Source organism: Corythoichthys intestinalis, chromosome 6, assembly GCF_030265065.1.
Source record: "Corythoichthys intestinalis isolate RoL2023-P3 chromosome 6, ASM3026506v1, whole genome shotgun sequence".
Classification (NCBI taxonomy): Eukaryota; Metazoa; Chordata; class Actinopteri; order Syngnathiformes; family Syngnathidae; genus Corythoichthys; species Corythoichthys intestinalis.
The window spans coordinates 10,897,224-10,919,945 of NC_080400.1; the positions used below are offsets into that span (position 1 = coordinate 10,897,224).

Below are 22,722 nucleotides of genomic sequence, written 5' to 3' on the forward strand. Positions count from 1 at the left end.
TCTTCATACGTTCCCGGAAACCAAAAACTCGGGAGGAAAAAATGTGAAAACCGAATCAACTTGCGCGGACTTTTACACCAGCTCGGCGAATCCATTCAAGTTTCATATGCAGTAAACATTATGTTGGGTTGGCATGGTCTTTCAGAGGACAAAGAGGTAAGCCATTTTTATATTTTTACTTTATTTTTTTAGCGTAACGTTGTGCCGTACTGCTTCTTTCTGACAATGAATGACCTGAAAAAAATTACAATGGTATCTGACTGCCACTGTTACCGTTTCTGTTATATATACATATATATAAAAAAAAACAACTTTAGTAAGGGGGAAGTGTAAATAAATTACAGGATTAAGATGTGTTATCAATGAAAAAATTAAAAGTGTTCCTTGGCTGTCACTGAGTAGCATTTGCGATCGCTACACAAAGCTAACTAAATTACCCCCAAGAACGGTGAGAGACGTAGGACAACCAGAGGATATATAAGAAAGACAGGGCTGATGGTAAAGGATAGCTTGTTGAAACCGGAGAATGTCATTGTCAGTCGCGTCGATAAAAAAGCTAAAGCTATGCTTAGGTCGGCTCGTTTTTTTTTTCCGTCTTTTTCAGCCTTCGACACTAAAGCCATCTCTTTAACTGAACATTTTTATGTTCTTCCACATCTATGCCAGTCAATTTGCCACCAGGCACATCATTTTCGGAGAGAATTGGTAGGTTTAGCACTGTAAACATCTCCTTCGTACACGATTTCCATTCATTTCCTATTAGGGACAAACGGTGGCTTGTCATTGCTTAGCAACTGTAGCTAATGCCATGAATATTAATGAGCGGAAGTGACGTGTTGCTTGCGGTACGCCATTGCTATGGCCAAAAATGTCATTATAACACAAACGACTGCAAGCAAGAGGAGCTTGAACAGCGCACTTCAGAGGACAGAGTATCAGACAACTTATTGTTAATGGCTGTTGTGACATAATCACTCAACACAAGTGTTTACTTTAGGGCTGCAGCTATCGAATATTTTAGTAATCGAGTAATCGACTGAAAATTCTATCGATTAATCGGATTTTTTTAAAAATTATTAGGTAAAGAGCAATTATAAATATAGATGAGAAAAAAAGACATTTAATCCAATATTGAACCATTTTCAGTCAATCGATGTCTTTATTTCCGAAAAAAATCACTGCTTTCACTTAAAAAGCTTCTAGATCTTATATTAAAAAAAAAAAAAAAAAAAAATTCTTACCTAAAAACGTAATTACGTTTGATAACACACATCACTTGAAAGCTATGCGTTTTTCCCACATTTCAATTGAAATTCTATTTGTGTCAAGCTATTTTTAAGTTCTAGTTAAGTTTTATGTTAGTCTAAACTGTAAGCACTGATAGGATTTTGAGTTTTTTCAGTGTTCAAAATAAATGTATAATACCTGCTGTATTGGAGCACATTAGGGACCAGTGCTACTTGGTGTTTTATTCACCAATGACTAGTGAGCTAAAACTGACAGTTAGCTTTATTATGTTTTAATTTTACACCTTCATCACTCTACAGCGCTGTGTTTTTACAGATTAAATAAAGCCTGTATGTAAGACACGTTAGCCACGCATCGACAGTGATCATAATTAATAGAAACCTAGCCCTCCGAAGGAATAACGTTACGTGAGCGAGTGACAGTAATGTTATACTGTATTTATTAGTGCTGAGAAGTCTACTGCTTAAAGATGGCGGCTGTTTACGAACGCCGCACAGACGCGGCCAACTCTGTCATTTCGCATCTAGTTCTAAATGCATTCGATATCTATGAGACTCATCGGACACTACCAGCTACCAAACTAGCATCATGCGGGCGTAGTTTTTAGCAACGTCGGCGTAGTTTGTAGCGGCTGTCGACTGCAGTAAGGTTTTTTTTTTCTCTTTTTTTTTAAATTGCTTCTTCCTCTACGCATGTGACGCCAGCGCGTTGTCCCGCGTTAAAAGTTGTCTGGGCAAAACGTGATGCTTAGAGCTGGCAAAATTAAACGATTCCTCGAGGTGAATATAATTACTCGGATCAGTTTTTAAACTCGAGTTACTCGAGTTGCTCAAGTATTCGTTTTAGCTCTAGTTTACTGCAAGTTACTTCTGCAAAAAATAGCATATTAACTCCTTTTTTTCTTTTTAGTGCATTTTCTGAAATACACGCTCACACCCCACCATACACACACAGTAGGAAGTAATGACACAGAATAAAGAAAGCACATACAAAAAGAATAGCTGTAACTATTAAACGGTCATAGTATCGTATAGTATAGGCTACACTCATGAACTGATTGTATGATTTATACTTTATGCTGAATACTGAGCTGATCCATTGTAAAAATTATCAAAGAGGTGTAACATGGGTTAAGATTAGAGGTGTGCGAATTTTGCGAAATTTCCGATTCTTAGATTATTCGCGATTCAGCCGTGGAAGATTCGAGAATGATTCACAAACATCCAAATTCCGATTATTGAATTATACCAGGTTAAGAGAGTAAATATCATGTTCAACCCATGTCGCTAGATATAAAAAATAAATAAATAAATAAATAAATTTAAAAAAAACTAATACCCGACTGCCGCTGTCAGCCGCTACAAACAGCGCCCAGTTGCTAGTTGCTACAAACATACGGCAACATATGGCCATGGTAGATATCACATATATCTAGAACTAAATGTGAAAAGACAGACGACGGCCGTATTAGATCATATACCAAGAACTATATGCAAAAAGAAACTTTCCCGCGCTAGTAAACAGGCGCCATCTTAAAGCAGTAGACTTCTCTAGAAGGCTCTGCTGTAGCGAACCTAATTACTTTTTATCAAAAGAAAAAAAAAAAATCGGCAAAATCTTGACTTGAATCTATCTTTAAATGATGAAACAGTTTGAAAACTTTCACGTCGAAAGTAGACAGAAGGGAAATTATGGAATAACGGGAGCAATTTTAACAACTTTAACGGCTGATTCACAACATTAAATTAATTGAATGTAGTTTAAAGCTGCCGATACAGAATGGGGATTTCAGTATTTTATGTACTGTTTTGATGGTTAACTTGATACTGAAATAGTAGTTTAGCCTGAAAGGATTTTTGAACAATTTTGGTACTAGTGTACAAAAAAATTTAAAGTGGGGTTTGTGGTGCATCAATAATCGATTTATAATCGCAATCGAATCGTTAGGTGCCCAAGGATTCCCACCTCTAGTTAAGATTCCCTGTTTTTAGCCAGTACTTGTTTTTCCCCACACTCCCTCAATGCACCACATCACATGAAAAGTCACAATATACCAATTATCCAATCACCGGTCACCTAGGCACTATATAAGCTCGCTCCTCTCCCTTTAGTCGTGTGGGAGAGAAGCCAAGGATCAACAGCTGCAGAACCAGACCTTTTTATTAGTGTTGGTGACCTGTTAGTGCGTGTGCTCAACTAGAGAACTGGCCAGGTGGTCCTGCCCTGCCTTGGGACTACTCCAAGAAAAAGATGGTGAGCTAGAAATCAAGCCAGGAGCCTGATGGTCCTTTCCTTGTCTTCTACACAATTGTCAAGTCTGGTAGGAAGCTCTGCAGCTTATCTCTCTCCCCACCACTCAAGCTAAGCACTCCCAATATCCATTCAACCTCTGATACCTCAACGAGCGCTACAGGACAAAACTCACCTTCCAACTCCATAAACCTGAAGTCATTCATACTTGGCGGTTCATTATTCATGAACATTTGGGAGGCGAAATTGGACTCCGTTTTTTTCCAGTTGTACAATGATTGTGTGTGCACACTGTAAATATTAGTTTATTTTTCTGTATCACTTTTTGTAAAATATATATTTCACTCAAACCAACTCTGTCAGTCTTTATTCATTGCCGCTGCACTCTAGTAGCCGAACCAGAACTTCCTGAGTAGCCCACTAATCGTACACCTCAGTGGTGCTGTTAATATCGCGGCTCTAACTTGTTACATTTCTTGGCAAGCTAGCCAGGTGTCCAACCTAGAATCTTCTGATTTGTCCACTAATTGTACACCTCAGTGGTGCTGAGCGGCTCACACTTGTTACATTTCTTGGCAAGCTAGCCAGGAAGTCATTTGTGCAGTGTAAATTGGCTATATTCAGTCTCACCAGTCCATTATATGATGGAGTTGTTTGAAAAATTGGAGGTCAAAATTCTAAATGCAGTTCTCATGCATGGGGAAACGGATTCCTTTTCGTGCGAAGATATTGTAGATTTCTTTTAACAATATGGCGAGGTTAGACAGCATGTCATCATTAAAAATAATCAGGGATGCATCTGGGAAATTAAAAAAGGGGCCAGTTCCCCTCCTTGTGTCTGAGAAGGGGGCCAAATTCTAAAATTGATGGGGCCCGATTTAACTAGATTGCCGAAGTATACAAAACTGATTGAAATAAAGCAAAATACATTTATTGGAGCATGACATTTCTAAATTGCAAATGAAAAACCATTATTTGAGTAAAATCTTTTTTTCTAATATATCAACAAACAATTTTAATTCAATTGAAAGAATTTTCATACCTTAGCCACGTCTATTTCTTCAGCCACTCTTTCTGAAAGACGTGATCATATTTTTTCGTATCACCATTGTCATTATCACCAACGTTCGTAATAGGTTCGTTTTCTTAATCAAAATAATCCATATTGTCAGTTTTCATGGGTTTCTCTGGTGGCGGCAACGTTTCACTATCCAAAGTTTCGTCTGCTTTCGAATCATTCCCATTATCCACTAAATTCCAATCATTAACAACAGTTTGCTTCAATGAATTGTCATTACGCTCCGCAGACTTATTCAATTGTTTCTTAAAATTGAATGTTTGTTTGCTGCCTGTTTTTAATGTCTTTTAGAGATTTACTCCTGTTCTCACGCTCCATATTGCAACCATCCGCCATGTTCGATGTGAATACTGCAATGCACCGTGCTTACTCGTGATTGGCTGTGCCGACGATGACTCATCTTCGTACTTACTCGTGATTGGCTGTACTACGTCGACCCGCTTGCTCCATCCGCTCTCTCGATTGGCTCTTATGCCTTTCCTCCGCGGAAGTGTTAGCTTTTGTTATGAAAAACATACGGATATATCAACCAGGCATTAGGAAACGTTACGATATGTTAGGATTTCTTTAGGGTACGTCAGGATATGTTAGGATGTCATATGTGGCGCAGATCATGTAGCAATATGCGCCAATCGTAATAGACTTGCGCCGGTGCTGGCGCAGTGGAGTTATGAAGTTGTGCTAGTGGCTGTCAAAATGCGTAAATAGCGCAAGGGCGCGGCCCAGATGCATCCCTGAATAATGCAACCGATTTTGATAATTGCATCATAGTTGAACTCAAGTCTGGTTTAGCTTTGTAAATATTATCCCATTCGCTGCCATACACTTACACTTCTGAGTCTGGTGCAAAATTCTATATCGAAAACTTGTCAGACATATACACATCCAAGATTTGTGGTTCAAAAACTCAGTCACTAATGGCAGAATTAAGGAATGTTGCAAGTGTCTGGAAAGCGATATGTGGACATTCTTCAGGAGATGATGGAGCAGATCAGTCAATCCGCACCAGAAATTCATCGTCCTGTTCCATCCAGTATTGCTTCAGGCACAGCAATCAGAAAGTTTCCAGCCACACCCAGCTTATACATCAAAAGCCAAAACCCAGCATGTGCACTGCACTGATGACAATGACCAAGCAGCTGTCTGAACCAATGTCAGCTATTTAAAAATAACTGGCATTGTTAACGGCAAGTCAGACCCAGACCACTCACTCTGCTGCAAAGACTTTCAACCCACCAAAAGCTGGTAACTCGAAAGCTGCTCCTTCAAAGCCCGGATTTTGTTTCCGCTGTGGATAGGATGGCCACATTAAGCCACAATGTAAGAATGCCCCGAATTCATCACTGGTAAGCGCCAAAGGAAAACGATTCAACAGTCAACAAAAGTGGCAGAAACCAACGACTTCTGGACATTTAAACTAATCTCGGCTCCTCTTGAGGGACAATCCGGAGCTGTGCTGGACAAATTCTGTCCCGCTGACAAACCTGTCCAGTGTGCGGAAATGCAGTCCAACCTGCGACCACCAAAGGGGTTGATGGGTTCCAGATGTACAGCGGAACTCAACATTGCTGGCCAAGCTTGTTTGTGTCTTCTTGATACAGGATCACAAGCAGTGTTGGGAATAACACATAACGGCGTTATTTTTCTCAGTAACGTGGTAATAAAATTATTTTTTCCGCCATTACCGTTACTGACGGTCAAAATTGGTGCGTTACTAACTTTGAATAAATTGAATAAACTACCAGCCGTAGCGAGTCTACTCTGCTCTGTTTATTTGTCATCCGAGACTTGGGGCGCGTTCAGTTTCATGGCAATGAAAATAGTAAACACACATAGCTTACCTTTGCAAGAACGATGGAGTTGCCGTTTGATACGGTCATAATGTGCAGGTCCTGCACCCATTCGCAGCAAAACTGTTCATAGCTTTGCAGCGATTTGTAATTCCGGAATCGCTGAGAAGTTTACTAACGTACACCAAACAATACAGCAGAATGTCCATTTCGCGAAATTGTGGAAGCCCGTCAACATTTTTACTCCATTTGTCTTCGGTTTGCTCGTAAGGGTCAACATTGTTCACATCCTTAAGTTTGATCACATATCTGTTCTTCGCCTTAAGAACGAGTTTGTCTCTTTATCGAACTGGCAAGTTAAAGTTTAATGTACCACGAGCCAGACCTGCTTCCAATATGGCTGCGTTGTTATAAAATCTCACGTGATTCCCCATTTTGTCACGTATACGCTCAAGCAAGCGCACGTGTAATTGTTGTTAATAAGTTTTTTTTTTTTTTAACAAACTTCAGAGCCGGTGTTTTTCACACACAAACTGGAACAGCGGGTGCGGCAAACAGACACACACTAAAAAGATGCAGAGGGACAAGATGGCAGAGCATTCAGAGGAAAATTTGCCCTTTACGAGGTGGAGATATAAACACGATTTGTTGGTCGAAATTAAAGGAAAGAACGTGCATGTAAAGTTTAATTCATGTCCCTGGGCAAAGCTACTGTCGACATCTGTGGTAAGCAATTCAAATTTGTTTATTTTTGTTGCACTTCAAGTGTAGGATACATTTGCTGCTGGTGAGGTGCAATAAATATTACAAGATTCTATAACACAACTACCTGTCTGTTTTTCCTCTATTCAACTGACTCGAATACTGCTGAAAAAATTTCAAATTCTATGACATACAACAACTTCTTTTTAAAGTAACGGAAATAATTATTTTCCCTGGTAACTAGTTACTTTTACTATAGAGTAATTCAGTTACTAACTCAGTTACTATTTGGAAGAAGTAGTGAGTAACTAACTAATTACTTTTTAAGTAACGTGCCCAACACTGATCACAAGTGACCACAATCCCAGTGTCATTTTATAATGACTACCTGTCCGACAAACCCATTCATTCCCTGAACGAACTTCTTCATATTGAAGGTGCAGCAGGTCAAAGTGTTCCATTTTTGGGTTATGTTGGCACTACAGTAACATTCCCAGCAGACTTCGTTGGTACTAATTTCGACATTCAAACTCTGGCACTAGTTGTTCCAGATGTCAGACCTGGCTCTCCTACTTCAGTTCTAATCAGCATGAACACTCTTTAAGTGCTCTATGAATCGTTCTGCTGCTGTGAGTCGTCTACCTTTCAGCCCAGCTCCCATGGCTACAAAGTTATTATTCAAACCCTCCAGCTGAGACATCAGAATAATTCTGAGAACAATACTGGACTCGTCACACTCTGCAGCAAAACAACAGTTCCAGCAGGTCGCACTGTGGTAATTGAAGGTTCTGCTAAGGTGTCCATTCCAACAGCCAGCCAGTATCCAGCCATAATCATTCAGCAGCCGGTTTCAGGGCTGCCGGGTGGCTTGTGTGTATGCAGCAGCTTGGTTGCCCTATCACCTTACTCGTTTAATAATTTTCCAGTGGTGGGGACGAATGAATCAGAGCAGGACATTTACATCCCTCCACGGTCAGTCATTGCTAGGGATGGGAATTGATAGGATTTTTACTATTCCGATTCCATTATCGATATTGCTTAACGATTCGATTCTTTATCGATTCTCTTATCGATTCTAATTTGGGGAAAAAAGAAGAACAAACGTTTTGATTGGCATCGAGTTTGTTTAATCAGAAGTCACAACCTTACAAACTCAAAACGAGATCAAAAGAGGCCCAAAGCCTCAATGTTAACTGTGGCAATAAGTGGCAAATACACAAGAATGTGTAACATTTTACTGAAACATTTATGTAATAGAGATAAAAAATATTGGTATATATTGGCAGATAGGTTGTTGTTCTGCCTTTGGCAATATGTGTTAAAGCAGGGGTCCCCAACTTTTTCCTGTGAGGGCCACATAACTTTTCCCTTTTCTAATGAGGGGCCGGGGTCAGTTTGTAACAGAAAAAGTGTGACGATTGCAGAAGTGCATAAATGTAAAAAATTATTGTTTTTCAGAAAGCCACAATCAAATAACACTTTCTGGATTCTTCACCGAATGAAAGTAAATAAAATAAAAACAATAATATAATATAATAATAATAATAATAATAATTAATAATAAAAACACTATTAGTTCAATAGATAATAACCAAATAACCCTCTCTGAATTCTTCAAGGAAAAGGCCAGGAAATAAATAACACGATTGAGAAAAAAAAAAAAAAAAAAAAATCAAAATGGCCGGACCAAATGTGGAGGCGGGCCGTATTTGGGCCGTGGGCCGCAGTTTGGGGACTGCTGGGTTAACGTGTATTATTTACCATTACATTGAAATGCATGCCTTTTAGTTTTTGTGGCGCTTACACGCTCAAGTGGGGGCTCTTGCGCTTCCTCACGTGAAGAAGAACACGCTCACGTGAAGAAGAGCGCACTTACACCCGAAGAAGAAATGCCGCATCCAAGCAAGTGAGCGAGTTAGTGAGAGAGGGAAACACTTCTACGAGCCTACGTTCTTTGTTAATGTTAATATCTACAGAGGCAACGTCTGTATGTATCATCTTTTGTGTTGTTGTTGTTGTGTTTCCACTCGCGATCGGACACTTAAATCCAGTTGTGTAGTGGTTTGAACGATGTGCTAATGCTAGCGAACGAATGCTAACCATTTGTTATTACTGTTATTAGGAGCTAATCATCGCTGATTTACGTTGATGCAAACCTGTTTGTTATTGGGGACGAAATTGATTCGTTTCATTTCTATTCTTAGTTTCACTCTTCAAGTGATGGTTGAATAAAGTCAGCAAATTATACCAACGTCTTCTGCATCGTCATTTGGGAGTTTAGTTAGCTGCATAGCCAGGACTGAGCCTTAGCCTCTCTGTGAGGACAGCGCAGTCGTATTCCCTCCCGATGCAGTTATCTCCACCTTGCAATGACTGCAAGTCGCTTTGTTGTAATTTTTCCTCGTGAAGTGAAGACACACTTTCGAGCATTTGAACCTACGTGCTGTCATTGTTATGTTTATGGCTGCAATGCTCGTGCTTACCCGTTGTAACCTTTCATTTTCACACACTTTCCTGGTGAAGTGTAGTCAAATTTTGAAGCGAGTGGTTCTTGGCGCCATGCTAGTTTGATGCGTCTGGACAACAAGACACGTCACGACGCAATACGCGTCTTTAGGAATCGTTAAAGGGATCGTTAAGGCTTTTTCATTGTGATGTCGAGGCCTCGAAACACTCGGAACCGGTTCCGAATTGGAATTGGATTTCGATTCCCATCCCTAGTCATTGCAGACATCCACATCTATAACTGCATCGTCTCGGACCACCATGTCACCAGTACACCCCCAAAGAGCTCAACTCCACTCTCATTCAATTTTGGCGAGAGTCCAATTCCACCTGAATGGCAAGAGCGAATTACAGCCAAACTGAATACTATGCCGGAAGTGTACACGCACCCTGACCTTGATTTTGGCTGCACCAATCAGGTTAAGCATCATATCAACCTCCACAACAATACAACTTTCAAACATGACTTTATGCGGCTGTGGAATCTTTTTTGTACTTATGTCTAATACTGTGTCAATGTTTACACTTGGTACTTAAGGGTATTTATTTTATGGGTTTTGCACTTTACCAACTTAGTTGTATGGATGCTCCAAACAAAGTTTCGTTGTGCTTTTTGCAACAATGACAATAAATATTCTGAATCTGAATCGTGCACGACCCATCCACCCAAATGACATTGAAGCAGTCTGGAAGCATCTCCATGAACTTCGTAACGCCAGTGTGATTAGAGAGCAAGTCATCGTTCTCTTCTCCCATCATGGTGGTGAAAAAGAAAAACGGAGACATCAGGCTGTGTATTAACTACAGAAAACTGAATCGACAGACCATAAAAGATGCTTACCCATTACCAAATCTCGAAGAATCATTTTCTGTACGTAGTGGAGCAAAGTGGTTTTCAGTTCTCGATCTCAAGTCAGGATACCAAATTGAGATGCATGAAGAGGATAAGGCCAAAACCGCCTTTCTTACACCCCTGGGCTTCTGGGAATTCAACAGAATGCCCCAGGGTGTCACGAATGCTCCCTCAACGTTCCAACGTTTGATGGAAAAGTGCATGGGTAGTCTGCATCTGAAAGAGGTCCTTGTATTCACTGATGATCTTATATTTTCCAATACACTTGAGGAGCATGAACGGCATCTACTGCGAGTGCTGAACAAATTCAAGCAGTATGGCCTTAAACTTTCCCCCAAAAAGTGCAAGTTCCTGCAGACATCTGTCCGTTATTTGGGACACGTGGTGTCTGAGAAAGGCGTTGAGACGGATCCTGACAAGGTTTTGGCAATTTATCTAACGATTCTCTTATCGATTCCAACCAGCACGATTAACATTTCGAAGTTTACGCATGTTACGCATGATCGATTCGGCAAGCACAGCTACATGATTTAGAGATGTACCGATCCGATATTTGGACCGGATCAGACGTCGATATGGGCAAAAAAACGCGCATCGGTATCGGATCGGCCGACACGGAAAAATTCCGATCCAGACTTCTTGAAAATCCGGTCCGGGTTTTCCAGCGCACCAATGTACATAATCCACTCCAGTTTTTGCTTTGGTTTCCCTAAAACCTGGTCCGCATTTTACGGCACTCCTTCAACACACTACATTACCGTCTCCCAATTTACAGAGAGACTATCGGTAAAAATGTCAGCTGTGTGGGATCGTTTCACCTTAAAGGACGACAAAGACGAAGAGGCAGAGTGCAACATGGAGAAACCATTGAAAGAGTCTGCTCTACAAAATTCCTGGGAGTCCATATTGATGAGTACCTTAATTTTAAAAAACATATTGATGAGCTCACAAATAAACTGTCGAAATATGCTGCGCTGTTTTTTAAACTGCGACATTATATCCCACTATCTGCACTTCTCACCCTGTATAAATCTTTATTTGAGCCACATTTACAATATTGTAATATCATATGGTGCAACATATTTCCAACCTATCTAAAAAAGCTTGAAATCCTACAGAAAAAAGTCATACGTGCCATAACATGGTCTGGGTTCAATGCTCCTACTAAATTAATATTTCACCACCACCACCTTCTGAGGCTAAAAGAACACAACTACTTTCAAAATGCTTGCATAATGTATCAGGTCACCCATAAACTAAACCGTAAATTAAGTGATCTCATCCCAATCAGTACTCCTCAGCACACATATACTACTAGAAGAAAACATCACATCACAGGAAAAACCAGAAGTCTAAAGTCTACAAGCTTTGGGATTGTATGCAGAGGACCACAGATCTGGAATGAACTGGACGAAACACTTAAAATGTCACACTCCATCTCTATTTTTAAGAAAAAACTGAAAACTCATCTCCTTGCTATGTATGTTTAATATGCTGTCTTTGAACAACATTCCTAAGGTATCACATGTCAAATCCGATGTAATCAGAATTTTGAAATTTCCCATAGTTAATTGCATGTATGTGTATGAATGAGTGTATGTGTGTGTTGTTTGACTGGGCCCCTACTAAAAGCTTTAAATAGCTTATTCGGAGTGTCCCTTTCATACATCTTGTCAGATGAATTGCTTGTATATATGACCATGTTCATGTGTGTACCATGATACGATGTGTGAATAAACTAAACTAAACTAAACTAAACTAAACATATGTCACATTAAAGTCAAGCGTGGTGGTAAAGCTGTAAGAAGTTTTAATACAACCAACCTAATCAAGCATTTAGCGACATACCATCACAAACAATAGAAGGAGTATGTTAAGAAAACCGAAGACAAAAAGAAAGGTCCTACGCAACTAACACTGGCAGAAACTTTTGCTATGCGTGACAAACTGGCACTCGACAGTCCCAAAGCTCAGGGAATAACAAGAGTCATTGCCGAAGAATTCATTCTGGATGACGAGCCATTATCTCTTTAAAACTTTGTGCGTTAGTAAACAGCCGCCATCTTAAAGCAGGAGACTTCCCTTGTAGGCTGTTGTAGTGAACCTTCCAAGTGAACCTAATTAACTTTTTATCTAAAATACTCCTAAATCGGCAAAATCTTGACTTGAATCTATCTTCAAAACAGTTTTAAAACTTTCACATGTCAAAAGTAGAGAGAAGAGAAATTATGGAATAACGGGAGCATTTTTAACAACTTTAACAGTTGATTCACAAAATTAAATTAATTTAATGTAGTTTAAAGCTGCTGAAACAGAATGGGGACTTGAGTATTTTATTTACCGTTTTAAAATGTTAACTTGATACTGAAGTAGTCGTTTATTTAAACCTGAGAGGCTTTTTACACAATTTTTTTAACTAATGCACGAAACATTAAAAGCATCTAATAGCTTGGAGGGTTTGTGGGATTTTCCACTGACAGTTTACAATATTATTTGCACGTTTTACTGACTGAATATGCCGTTTCTGTTTGTTATTTAGAATGTTTTGTGTTTGTCACTGAATAAACAGGTCAGTTTCATGTTACCAACCATTGTGTGTTACTCAAACTCACCTAATTGAGCTGGCTAGTTGTTATCAAGATTACTAAAACCCTAAAACCTTCGGGACATCCCTAACATGATTTACTCATGGAAAGCGTTCTCACTAGGCTTGAGAACGATAAACCGATACGACCGGATATCCGGTTTTACAGGTGAGAGATACAGCTGTATCGATAGTAAAGTTACCATTCGACAGTAATTAGCCATTAAATATTCAATGAACCGATAGTAGAGATAGAATTCAGCTATCGCGAGCACAAGAATCTGCTTCTAATGCCTAGTTCAATGCATTGCTTAATATGATAATAATTTAGCTTTTACCTCACATGCTGCGCTTGAGTCATTCACCACACAGCGCGCTCAGATTGTGACCGCCGTCATGGTTGCCTCAACTTCCCATTCATTTCGGCAGAACCGCTCGTAGTCGCGGTCATTACCTGATCGTCACGGGCGTGTCATAACAACGCGAGAGCTAACAAAACCACTGTAACGCACGCTCCGTAGCGTTTTCTTCACAGCCCAAAACGAAACTAGTAGTGGCAACGACGCAACATGCTAAAACAATGGACAGTTTGCGCACCACGCCAGCGACGTGCAGCGATTGATTTTCAACGCACCCAGGAAAACAAAAGTCGGACTTCGAAGTGATGAAGGCAGCCAGATCTGTTCGCATGGGATAGAGCTAGTGTGATGCGGTACAGAGATCGTGAGTTTTTAACCCTAAAAATTAACCCACTACAATGGTGGAAAGGGCGGCATATTGTTTCCACGGAACGCAGTCTACTAAAACATGAACATGTGGATCAGTTGATCTTCCTCAAGAAAAATCTGCCCTTCAAAAAAGATATAGACAGTGATGAGGAATAAAAAAAAATGTGGACGCACAGGCATAAGTGAATGACTTTGCTGTGTATAAGGTTAAAGTAATGATTATAGACCTGTCTGTCTAAAATGCCATGTTTTTATTCCCCCAGTTATACCATTGGTAAAGCATAATTTATTAATTTTTATTTATGATAACACTAGCAGGGTTTTTTTGCCAGAGCTGCTGCATATAATTAACATTTTTTGCTTGTAAGATGTTTATGTTGAAACTTTGCACTTAAATTACTTACCTATTGTGTTCAAAACACCAGGAAATACAGTAATTAAATTACTGCACTTTATTGGTGTATATTTTATTATCAATCCCATCCAACAAAATGACGGTCATATAGTAAGCTTTTTTTTTTTTTTTTTAATAAAAAAATAAAACATAACATTGGTATGAGATTCTGTTGTTTAATCATTAATCGTTTTTACATGTTTAAAATACTGTACGAATGCACACAACAAATGTTTACTATCGTATCGTTTTCACTCTGTATCAAACTGTATCGTTCTTAAACTGTATCGAATCACTCGACCTTAAAAATGTCTTGTTTTTTTTAATCGAATCGTAACCTGTGTATCTAGATACATATCAAATCGGCTTCATGTCAGAGATTCCCAGCCCAAGTTCTCACCAAGTGTAATCAGGAGAGAGTCGTTACAGAGTAAATTTGCATTGATTTTCACAGGTAAGGTCATTATTCATGAGACTACTTAAAGAAAAAGTCTATTAATGGGTGTATCGCATTCCTCGTCGAATATTCTATCAGAAAAATATAACATACATGCATCTAAAATAATCCTAAACAATTTTATTATTAATTTTATTACTCCTGTTAGAAAGATTTCATGGGTATGCGTTCGTTCCCATAGCAACCAGTCAGTTACTTCCTGTTATTGTCCTACATCATGTATGCTGTGTATTCTGGGACCAAGAATAGGCGTAAGGTGTGCATTTTTTAGCAGAGGACGGTCACCTGTTAGAGGAAGTACTAATATGTGCGCGTCCCTGAACGAATGTAAGTATTTCCTCTTCATGCCATAAAGTTATGATAAGTTAGAGCCGTTATCCGCGCGACCGTTTCGTGTTTTCACCGTTTCGTCGGCCGGTTGCTCCCGCTCGTCCTCGTTGCGTCGAGGAGATCATTGTTTACATTATATTCGCATTGCACATTTGTGTTCAGAGGTAATGTGTTAGTTTAGCATCTTAAGATGATGTTGTACATCCATATCAGTGTAAAGTGCTTAGTTTTAGCCACTTTTATGGCCAAGATGACCGCACGAGCACGCAGCGTGCTTCCGGGTTGTGCGCGCGCGCTCGCTCCCCGCCACTTTTGTGTCATTATAATGTGCGAGTCATGTATGTGCGTTATTGACTGCTTTACAGTTAATTTGCATTGTTTATTGCATCAGCACTAATATGATGTTATTTTTAGGGTTGTTCCGATCATGTTTTTTGCTCCCTTTCCGATCCCGATCATTTTAGATTGAGTATCTGCCGATCCCGATATTTCCCGATCTAATTGCTTTTTTTTGCTCCCGATTCAATTCCAATCATTCCCGATAATTTTTCCCGATCATATACATTTTGGCAATGCATTAAGAAAAAAATGAATAAAACTCGGACGGATATATACATTCAACATACAGTACATAAGTACTGTATTTGTTTATTATGACAATAAACCCTCAAGATGGCATTTACATTATTAAGATTCTTTCTGTGAGAGGGATCCATGGATAGAAAGAGTTGTGACTTTGTATATTGTGACTAAATATTGCCATCTAGTGTATTTGTTGAGCTTTCAGTAAATGATACTGCAGCCATGCCCCAATGCATGATGGGAAGTGGAACCATGATGGGAAGTGGAACCATGACTGTGCATAGTGCTAGCAATTGATATATCTTCTCTGCGTTGGGAGATAAAATAAGGTGTTAAGATCAAATGCCACTTGCTTCCGCACATTGCTTCCCGTGATATTTCTAATCGTAGGGAGAGAGATTGTAAGGCTTTAGCCAATTAAAATAAGCCTCCAAAGGCTGCCAAAATTCACTCTACTTATTTTATGCTGCTTTATATCTCTCTATATAGGTAAAATGGCGTCATTACAGATTTAGCGTGATAATGCATGAGTGGGTCGTGCTGCAACGCATGCATTAATTGCGTTAAATTTTTTAATGTGATACATCTTAAAAAAACATTACCGCCGGGATAAATTTGATTACCCTACCTTAAGCCTAAACTAAAGACTCTGGATGAGTGTAACATATTATGTCTGTAACATTAAATACAATTAGAAAACGATTTAATTTAAAAAATATATATATATATTAAAAAAGGCATGGCCGATATTTTTTTGCCGATTCCGATACTTTGAAAATGACGTGATCGGACCTGATCGATCGGGACATCTATAGTAATTTTCTTTCCTTTCAGAACAACATATATACCCACACATTCCGGTCTTCTTCCACACAAATGCAAATACATCAACATCTTTCCACGCATGCTCTCATCTCCTCATTGAGTGATTATCACATCAAGCGCCATTGGCTGTATATAGTTGTGCCTGTTGCCAAGTTGGATTAAACATGCCAAAGACAAACTTCACTCTCCGCTCTTTGTGTTCTAACCGACACCCCGAGGCGAATGAACCATAAAACATATTGAACCCAAACCCTCATACAGTCCATTAGTCCAAATTAGAATTGATAAGGGAAGTGAAAAAGAATCGAATTGTTAAGCATATCGATCATGGAATCGGAAAAATCTTATGAATTCCCATCCCTACACGTGACTTCACACGTAAGCACATGGGCTCAACTTTCTTAAAGGGGAATGAGCATAGCCGAACAACGCATAGTCAAAGCGGGCTGAAAAGATACTTACCTGAAAAGAATTTACCAACATGGTGAAAAATTACGTCGGTCAAAAGTAAATTTTCGGTAAACCGCCCGGCTCTAGTTCCCACCCCAAGAGAAAATGGCAGATTTTTACAGTAGGGTTGGAGGTTGGGCGGTGCGTATCTTACCGAATGGTGTCGAGCAGGATGTCAATGAAGAAATTGTAGCTCTCTGCGGGGATGTTGCCTTTGGCGAGGAAAACTTTGTTGTAGCTTCCTTCCATTAAATACTGGAAAAGAGAGACAAACACCGGTTGTTATCCAGTCACCCAAAACAAAAAAAATGAAATTCACATCTTTCACTATTACTTCAACATTCAGTCCTGTAGTAATAGTTCAACTTTTTTTCCTCATATTGCTATGAGATAAAAGTCATATTATTACATAGAGATAATGTAGCTGAAGAAGCAGCTACATACTTTACGTAATAGCGTTGCCGCCTCCATTAAAATCAACTATATTGAAGGAATCTTTTGTTTTAGAAGCGGTTTTACAAATAAGAAAATCCTTAATATTTTGCCTAAAATACATCAAATTATTCTTCATAGAATGATATATACTAATGCTATGTCGATACTAATGCTATGTCGGAGCCCCCAGCTAAGATACATACAGTACATGTAAAGTGCATAGTGGCTTACAGCTCCATTACCCCTACGTAACACAACTTTTTTCGCGTAGCAATAGTACGACTTTAATCTCGCAGTCCTTTATTTATTTGGCCCTATTTCTCCATGGTAAATGTGGACCGTCACATTCTGAAATGTTTCATTAGACTGGCTAATAGGCCTGAACAATATTGGAAAAAACTCAGCAATGTTTGGGATAGGCCTGAACGATATTGGAACGATTGGAAAGAATTAACATGTAACAGGTGGTCCCCGGGTCACGAAGTATGTGGTTTGGCCCACATAAGGCTGTAAGTTGTTTCCGCTAATATATGTTCGTGTATGCATTTGTAACTTAATTTATAGCTACAGTTTCTGAAGTTACGTGTGAGTGATTTGTTATGAGAATTGTAAATAGGTTAGCTTTCGTAGCATTTAAGTTCAATGACTTCTGTTAGTTAAATTAGGCTAATTTAATCCACTAAATTTCCATATTGAGTAGACTAGATGGATGTTTGAACACCAATTGCTTTGTGTCAAGTGTTTCATTGTTAAAATGCGTGTCGTTTTGAACATAAATGTACAAATGTGCTATAGCTTTACAAATTGTCATAAGTGGATGAAGTAAATTGCCTTATTTGCTGTCTGTAAAGCTGAACAACTTCACTTTTAGTGAAGACAGAACACATCATATTAAAGCAGTAATGTGAAGTAATTTCTTCACATGCCAAATAGGGTCACAAGTAAAGTAATTAAACATTCTCCAACAATTAAAGCATGAAAAAATAATTTATATGTTGTATATCTGACAAAATAATCGTGTTTCCGAAGTTTGAGTCTGAAAGGGGACGAACCTGGAAGTGATACGTCACACCGAAAACTGCGATGGCAGCGCTCCATACGGCCGCCATACAAAGCCCTTCAAACAATGATTCAAACAGCGATATAAGCGATAGATCGAGCGCAAGGGAGGACATCCAAGTTTTTGAAGAATTGGAGGAAGAAGAGGAGGTTGGAATTTTATGTTGGACCTAACATGTATTAGCCAGACGCCAATCAGGATGCAAACAATGTGCCTAAACTACCTGACATGGAATGGAGACGACCCATCGAGATTAAAAGATTGGTAAAATATAGGCTGTTATTATTTTCAAGACTTGAAGATGCAGGCATTTGCACGTAATTTTATGTTTTTGTCTATCTGATGACATTGTTAAAAAAAATAATTATCAGACTTCATGTTCATTTTGGCAGATCCTGCAGCTCTCGTGCATATAAAATAATACTTTAAAAACGTTGGGGGGAAAGATGGAGATGAGTCGTTAATGGCTTTCTCCATTTTATTGTGTCAACAATAAGAAAACAAAATAATAGCGGGCTGCCGCCACATTCGACCGCGAAGTTTTGCTTCTCGCTGATCTCCTCCTCGCCTCCTACTACTCCAGCGTTTTAAACGGATCATGCATAGAGTCTTGTTATGAGCTTTTTGTTTATAAATTTATCGAACACACGACGTGCTGACAACTTTGTTTCTTTATTAACACATGGAGCTAACAGTAAGAACACAGCTCGGCACAGCTCTCGGCAGGAAGGGGCGTCTAATGGCGTGAGGAAATGTAGTTTTTTCACACAAGCGAACAGATTACAAAGCACCACTTCAGTGTTGTCCCGAGACTACATTTCCCATGATTCACTGCGTGATTTGAGCTGCTCGCTGATTCGCTGCGAGACTGACTCAATGCCAACACGCTAAGTTGTCACCTGTCAGTGGCTCTCGCGAAACGCAAACTAGAAGGCTCTCAAGCGATCACCGTGAAAGAAACGCCGAACCGTACAAATGCAATGCAATGCTTGATGCATGAAGGTGGAAATACAAAATACAAATACAAATAAATGTGCACAAACTCACCGGCGGTGTGTGTCTCTTACTGCAACGTGACTGTGAATTACCGCAACGCCGAACTGCTTATGTGCACATCCACACCCCTTTCCCGATTGACAGTGGATTAACCCTTTCGGAAAAGATCGAAGATGATGCACAATTTAAACACGCTTAACCTAGCGAACGCAACAACAACTATGATCGAGGATTGCCACGAGTTAACTTTCGGCTAACGTCGCTAGCTTATACTGTTCATTCCAAAACAGTTGGCAACTCTGCTTTAACAAAGTCATCAGTCATCTATCCAAAAATCACACTTACTTTTTGGCAAATCCTTGATCATAAGCAGACCGGTTAAGGAAGCAGGCATCTTCGAAGTGTTTGCAGCAGAGAACACTACTCGATGATGGCGTGAAATTCATTCGCTTCGTGTGAACGAAAGATGTCCATTTACGTGCCCTGCTATCCTTTGGCCACTCATTCAAGTTTTCGTTTGAGTGAGAACAAAACATCGCCACACACCGCCGTGACATCTAAGCAATGCAACAAACAATACTGTTCTATGGCGGACTTCCCTCGCACTTCCCGGTGTGACGTAATTTCCGAAGATTGCCGAAGAAAAGCATTTTCGTTGTCAAGGGCGTTGCTATGGGTTAATCAAAGAATCTGGATGGGTTGCGTAAAAATAAATAACGAAAATATGCTTATAACTGTTTAGCCGTTGATATTATTAAAAAACATGGTTGGCCAACCTGACTTCACATTACTGCTTTAATGAAGCAAATGAAAAAAAAATAAGATACTGTGAGGTACAAAAAGGTACTGTTTATGCGACTTAAAAAAAGTCGCATGAACAGTCTGCGTTTTCTTTGATGAAATACAGTTAAAAACCAGAAATAAAAAAGCCACAATAAGGACAAATAAAACCAATGGGTTAAGTTAGCCAATTGTTCTTTTGATGTACTTAGATCCTCATTTATTTATTTATTTTTTTAATACCGTTTGAAGCTCAGCTCAGGTATTTTAAATTTTTATGTTCCTTATCCGATTACTCAATTATTCAAACCAACTAGTTAATTGATAAATCGACTACTAAAATAATCGATAGCTGCAGCCCTAAACAGATGAGTAGCAGATTTAGCCTGCTGTTGTCAATTTTGCTGATAAATTTTTAAATTTCCCCCCAAGAATGCGACTTATACTCCGAAGAATACATTAATTGACGATCAAAATAATCGTCTGTGCTCGCCGCATGGGTTCCGCTGATATAATACAGATGCGTTAGACCTGCTCTAAGGACACAGGATGCCTGATATAGACGTTGGTCTGGATGTCGCGCGCACTCAGCCGTTCCAGCTCCGTGTGGAACTCGGACACACGGTTTTGCGAGAGGAGGAAGAGCAGATTGAGTCCAAGAATCTGGTGCATGTAGGCTGCTTCCGGAAGCTCCTCCCTAAAATGAAATAAAAAATTAGGCATCAATAATAATAAATGCGTAAAATTATGAATAATGACATACTTGTAGTCAAAGTAATAGCACTTGAGTTGGGCCATGTAGCGCTCAAAGGACGGGATGTCTTTTTTCAGGATGCTCCACAGCGCTCCGATTTCCAGGACATCGCCTGAAAATACCGTTTTTGTCAGAAAATAAATATATCATCATAACAATAATGAACTAATACTTACGTGCTAAAATAAGCTGCTGTTTAGTGAACGTGGAGCCACTTGTGGGAAGAAAGTTCAGCTCCAGTAACGACACCTGTGATGCGGAAAACATTGTTAACTCATTGGCCGCCACTGACGGCGATAGACATCCGATCTATTTGAACTGGGAGGGCTGTTCAAATGGTTTGGACGTCCATCGTCGTAAATGTCACTGAAACAATCATTCACTGTCTAAAAAATGATATACCGCAGTTTAGTACTTTTAGCATTTTTTTCCTGATTACAATATACATTGCTTAACAAAAAATAATCCATTGACTAATGCAGGATTGACGATATTGTAAAAAAAAATTGCAGCTTTACGAAATAAACACACAGCGTTTATGCTAAGTTAGCATGCTTAGCCTTAATTGCTAACCAGTTACTGCCCAAAAAATGGAGGTTCCTCGACAGGTTTGACATGAATAGTTTTTAAAAATAACGTTTTTCAAAAGAGATTTACCTTGAGTTTAGTGAGTAGTTCGCCACATTTGCTGAGACTGGGGGTTTTCTTATTCCACTCGGCTTTCAGCGTCTCGTAGAGCCCAGCAGTCTCTCTCAACGCCATGGTGATTCTGCAAATTACAGCACGACACCGGCCGACATAAGACGGCAGCCAAGTGACGTAAAAAAGGAAATGACTGCCATAGCCAGCGAATATTTTTTGTTTTGTATACGTCTAGGTAGCCGCCATATTGAATGTGGAAAAGACAATGGTGCCTCAAACTTCCAGTCAAAGCACATTTTAGAAGGTAGCGTTTGCATTTGGTGCAAAAGCTACCATCTAAAGTATTTTTTTCCCAATTGCGTTTCTTCAGTGCGTCGCCCAGCCAAAACTGTTTGACCCACCGACACAGTTTATACATAGGGTTGCCACCCACAGCTGTACAGGCAGAGAAAAAAAGGGACATCCCCAAAACTCGTAAAATGCATAGCAATGTATCTATTCATTTATATTCCATATTAGTTCAATACGGAACGCAATATTAAATTCCCAATTTCGAATCGTTCCTTATTTCAAGGGACAGGTGGCAACCCTATTTATACAGCAAAACGAACGGGATTCTCATGTTACACGTGCTCTCTTTTGTTTGACAACCCAAAAAAGACCGTTCGACCAAAAACGTGTTTTTATGGGTGGTTGGGGGTCAAATTTCAATTCGCTACTTTCCAAATCACATCTATTATACTTCAAATAAATCAGGACGGGGCATAAGGGGCATAAAACATCTATTCAGGTTTTGCTAAAAACGTATGGTTTGGCGCCTTCGGACGAAATTTGCAAAAAGCACATCCATTCATTTCTAATGGTCAGAATTTTCCACTGATTTCCAATACCCCTACTGGTCTTTCATTTCAATAGCACAAAACATCCATTCACTCCTATTGATTTTCAATCCAAGTGACCCGATATCAACAAATATCAACCCCGAAATCCCCCATATCAACAGAAAGTGACCTAATATGAACAGGAAGGGTACCCGAAATTCTCCAAAATCAAGTGACCCCATTTCTACAGGAAGTCCGAGTTGCCTCAAGACCAACAGAAGGTGACCCTTTATACCGAGGTTCACTAAATCCGGACCTCAGTGCCACTTTTCCTGTCGTGTTTTCCACGTCTCTCTCCCCTAACACACCTGAATCAAATGATTATGTATGTTAAGCCTGATAATGATCCTGATTATTTTGATTCAGGTGTGTTGGAGGAGGGAGACATGGAAAACACG

General features: G+C 39.5%; 1 protein-coding gene across 1 annotated transcript in view; it reads right to left on the reverse strand.

The window, feature by feature from the left end:
- LOC130917512 (26S proteasome non-ATPase regulatory subunit 8-like) overlaps positions 1–21,598 on the reverse strand; it is a 46,045-nt gene extending 24,447 nt beyond the window's left edge. The window contains exons 1-5 of the mRNA XM_057838990.1: positions 21,459–21,598; positions 20,978–21,050; positions 20,811–20,913; positions 20,579–20,744; positions 16,931–17,031 (exon numbers count right to left, since the gene is read on the reverse strand). Coding sequence (XP_057694973.1) covers positions 16,931–17,031; positions 20,579–20,744; positions 20,811–20,913; positions 20,978–21,050; positions 21,459–21,563 — 548 coding nt within the window. The 5' untranslated portion in view covers positions 21,564–21,598. The remainder of the gene's footprint in view (positions 1–16,930; positions 17,032–20,578; positions 20,745–20,810; positions 20,914–20,977; positions 21,051–21,458) is intronic.
- Positions 21,599–22,722: the final 1,124 nt, after the last annotated feature.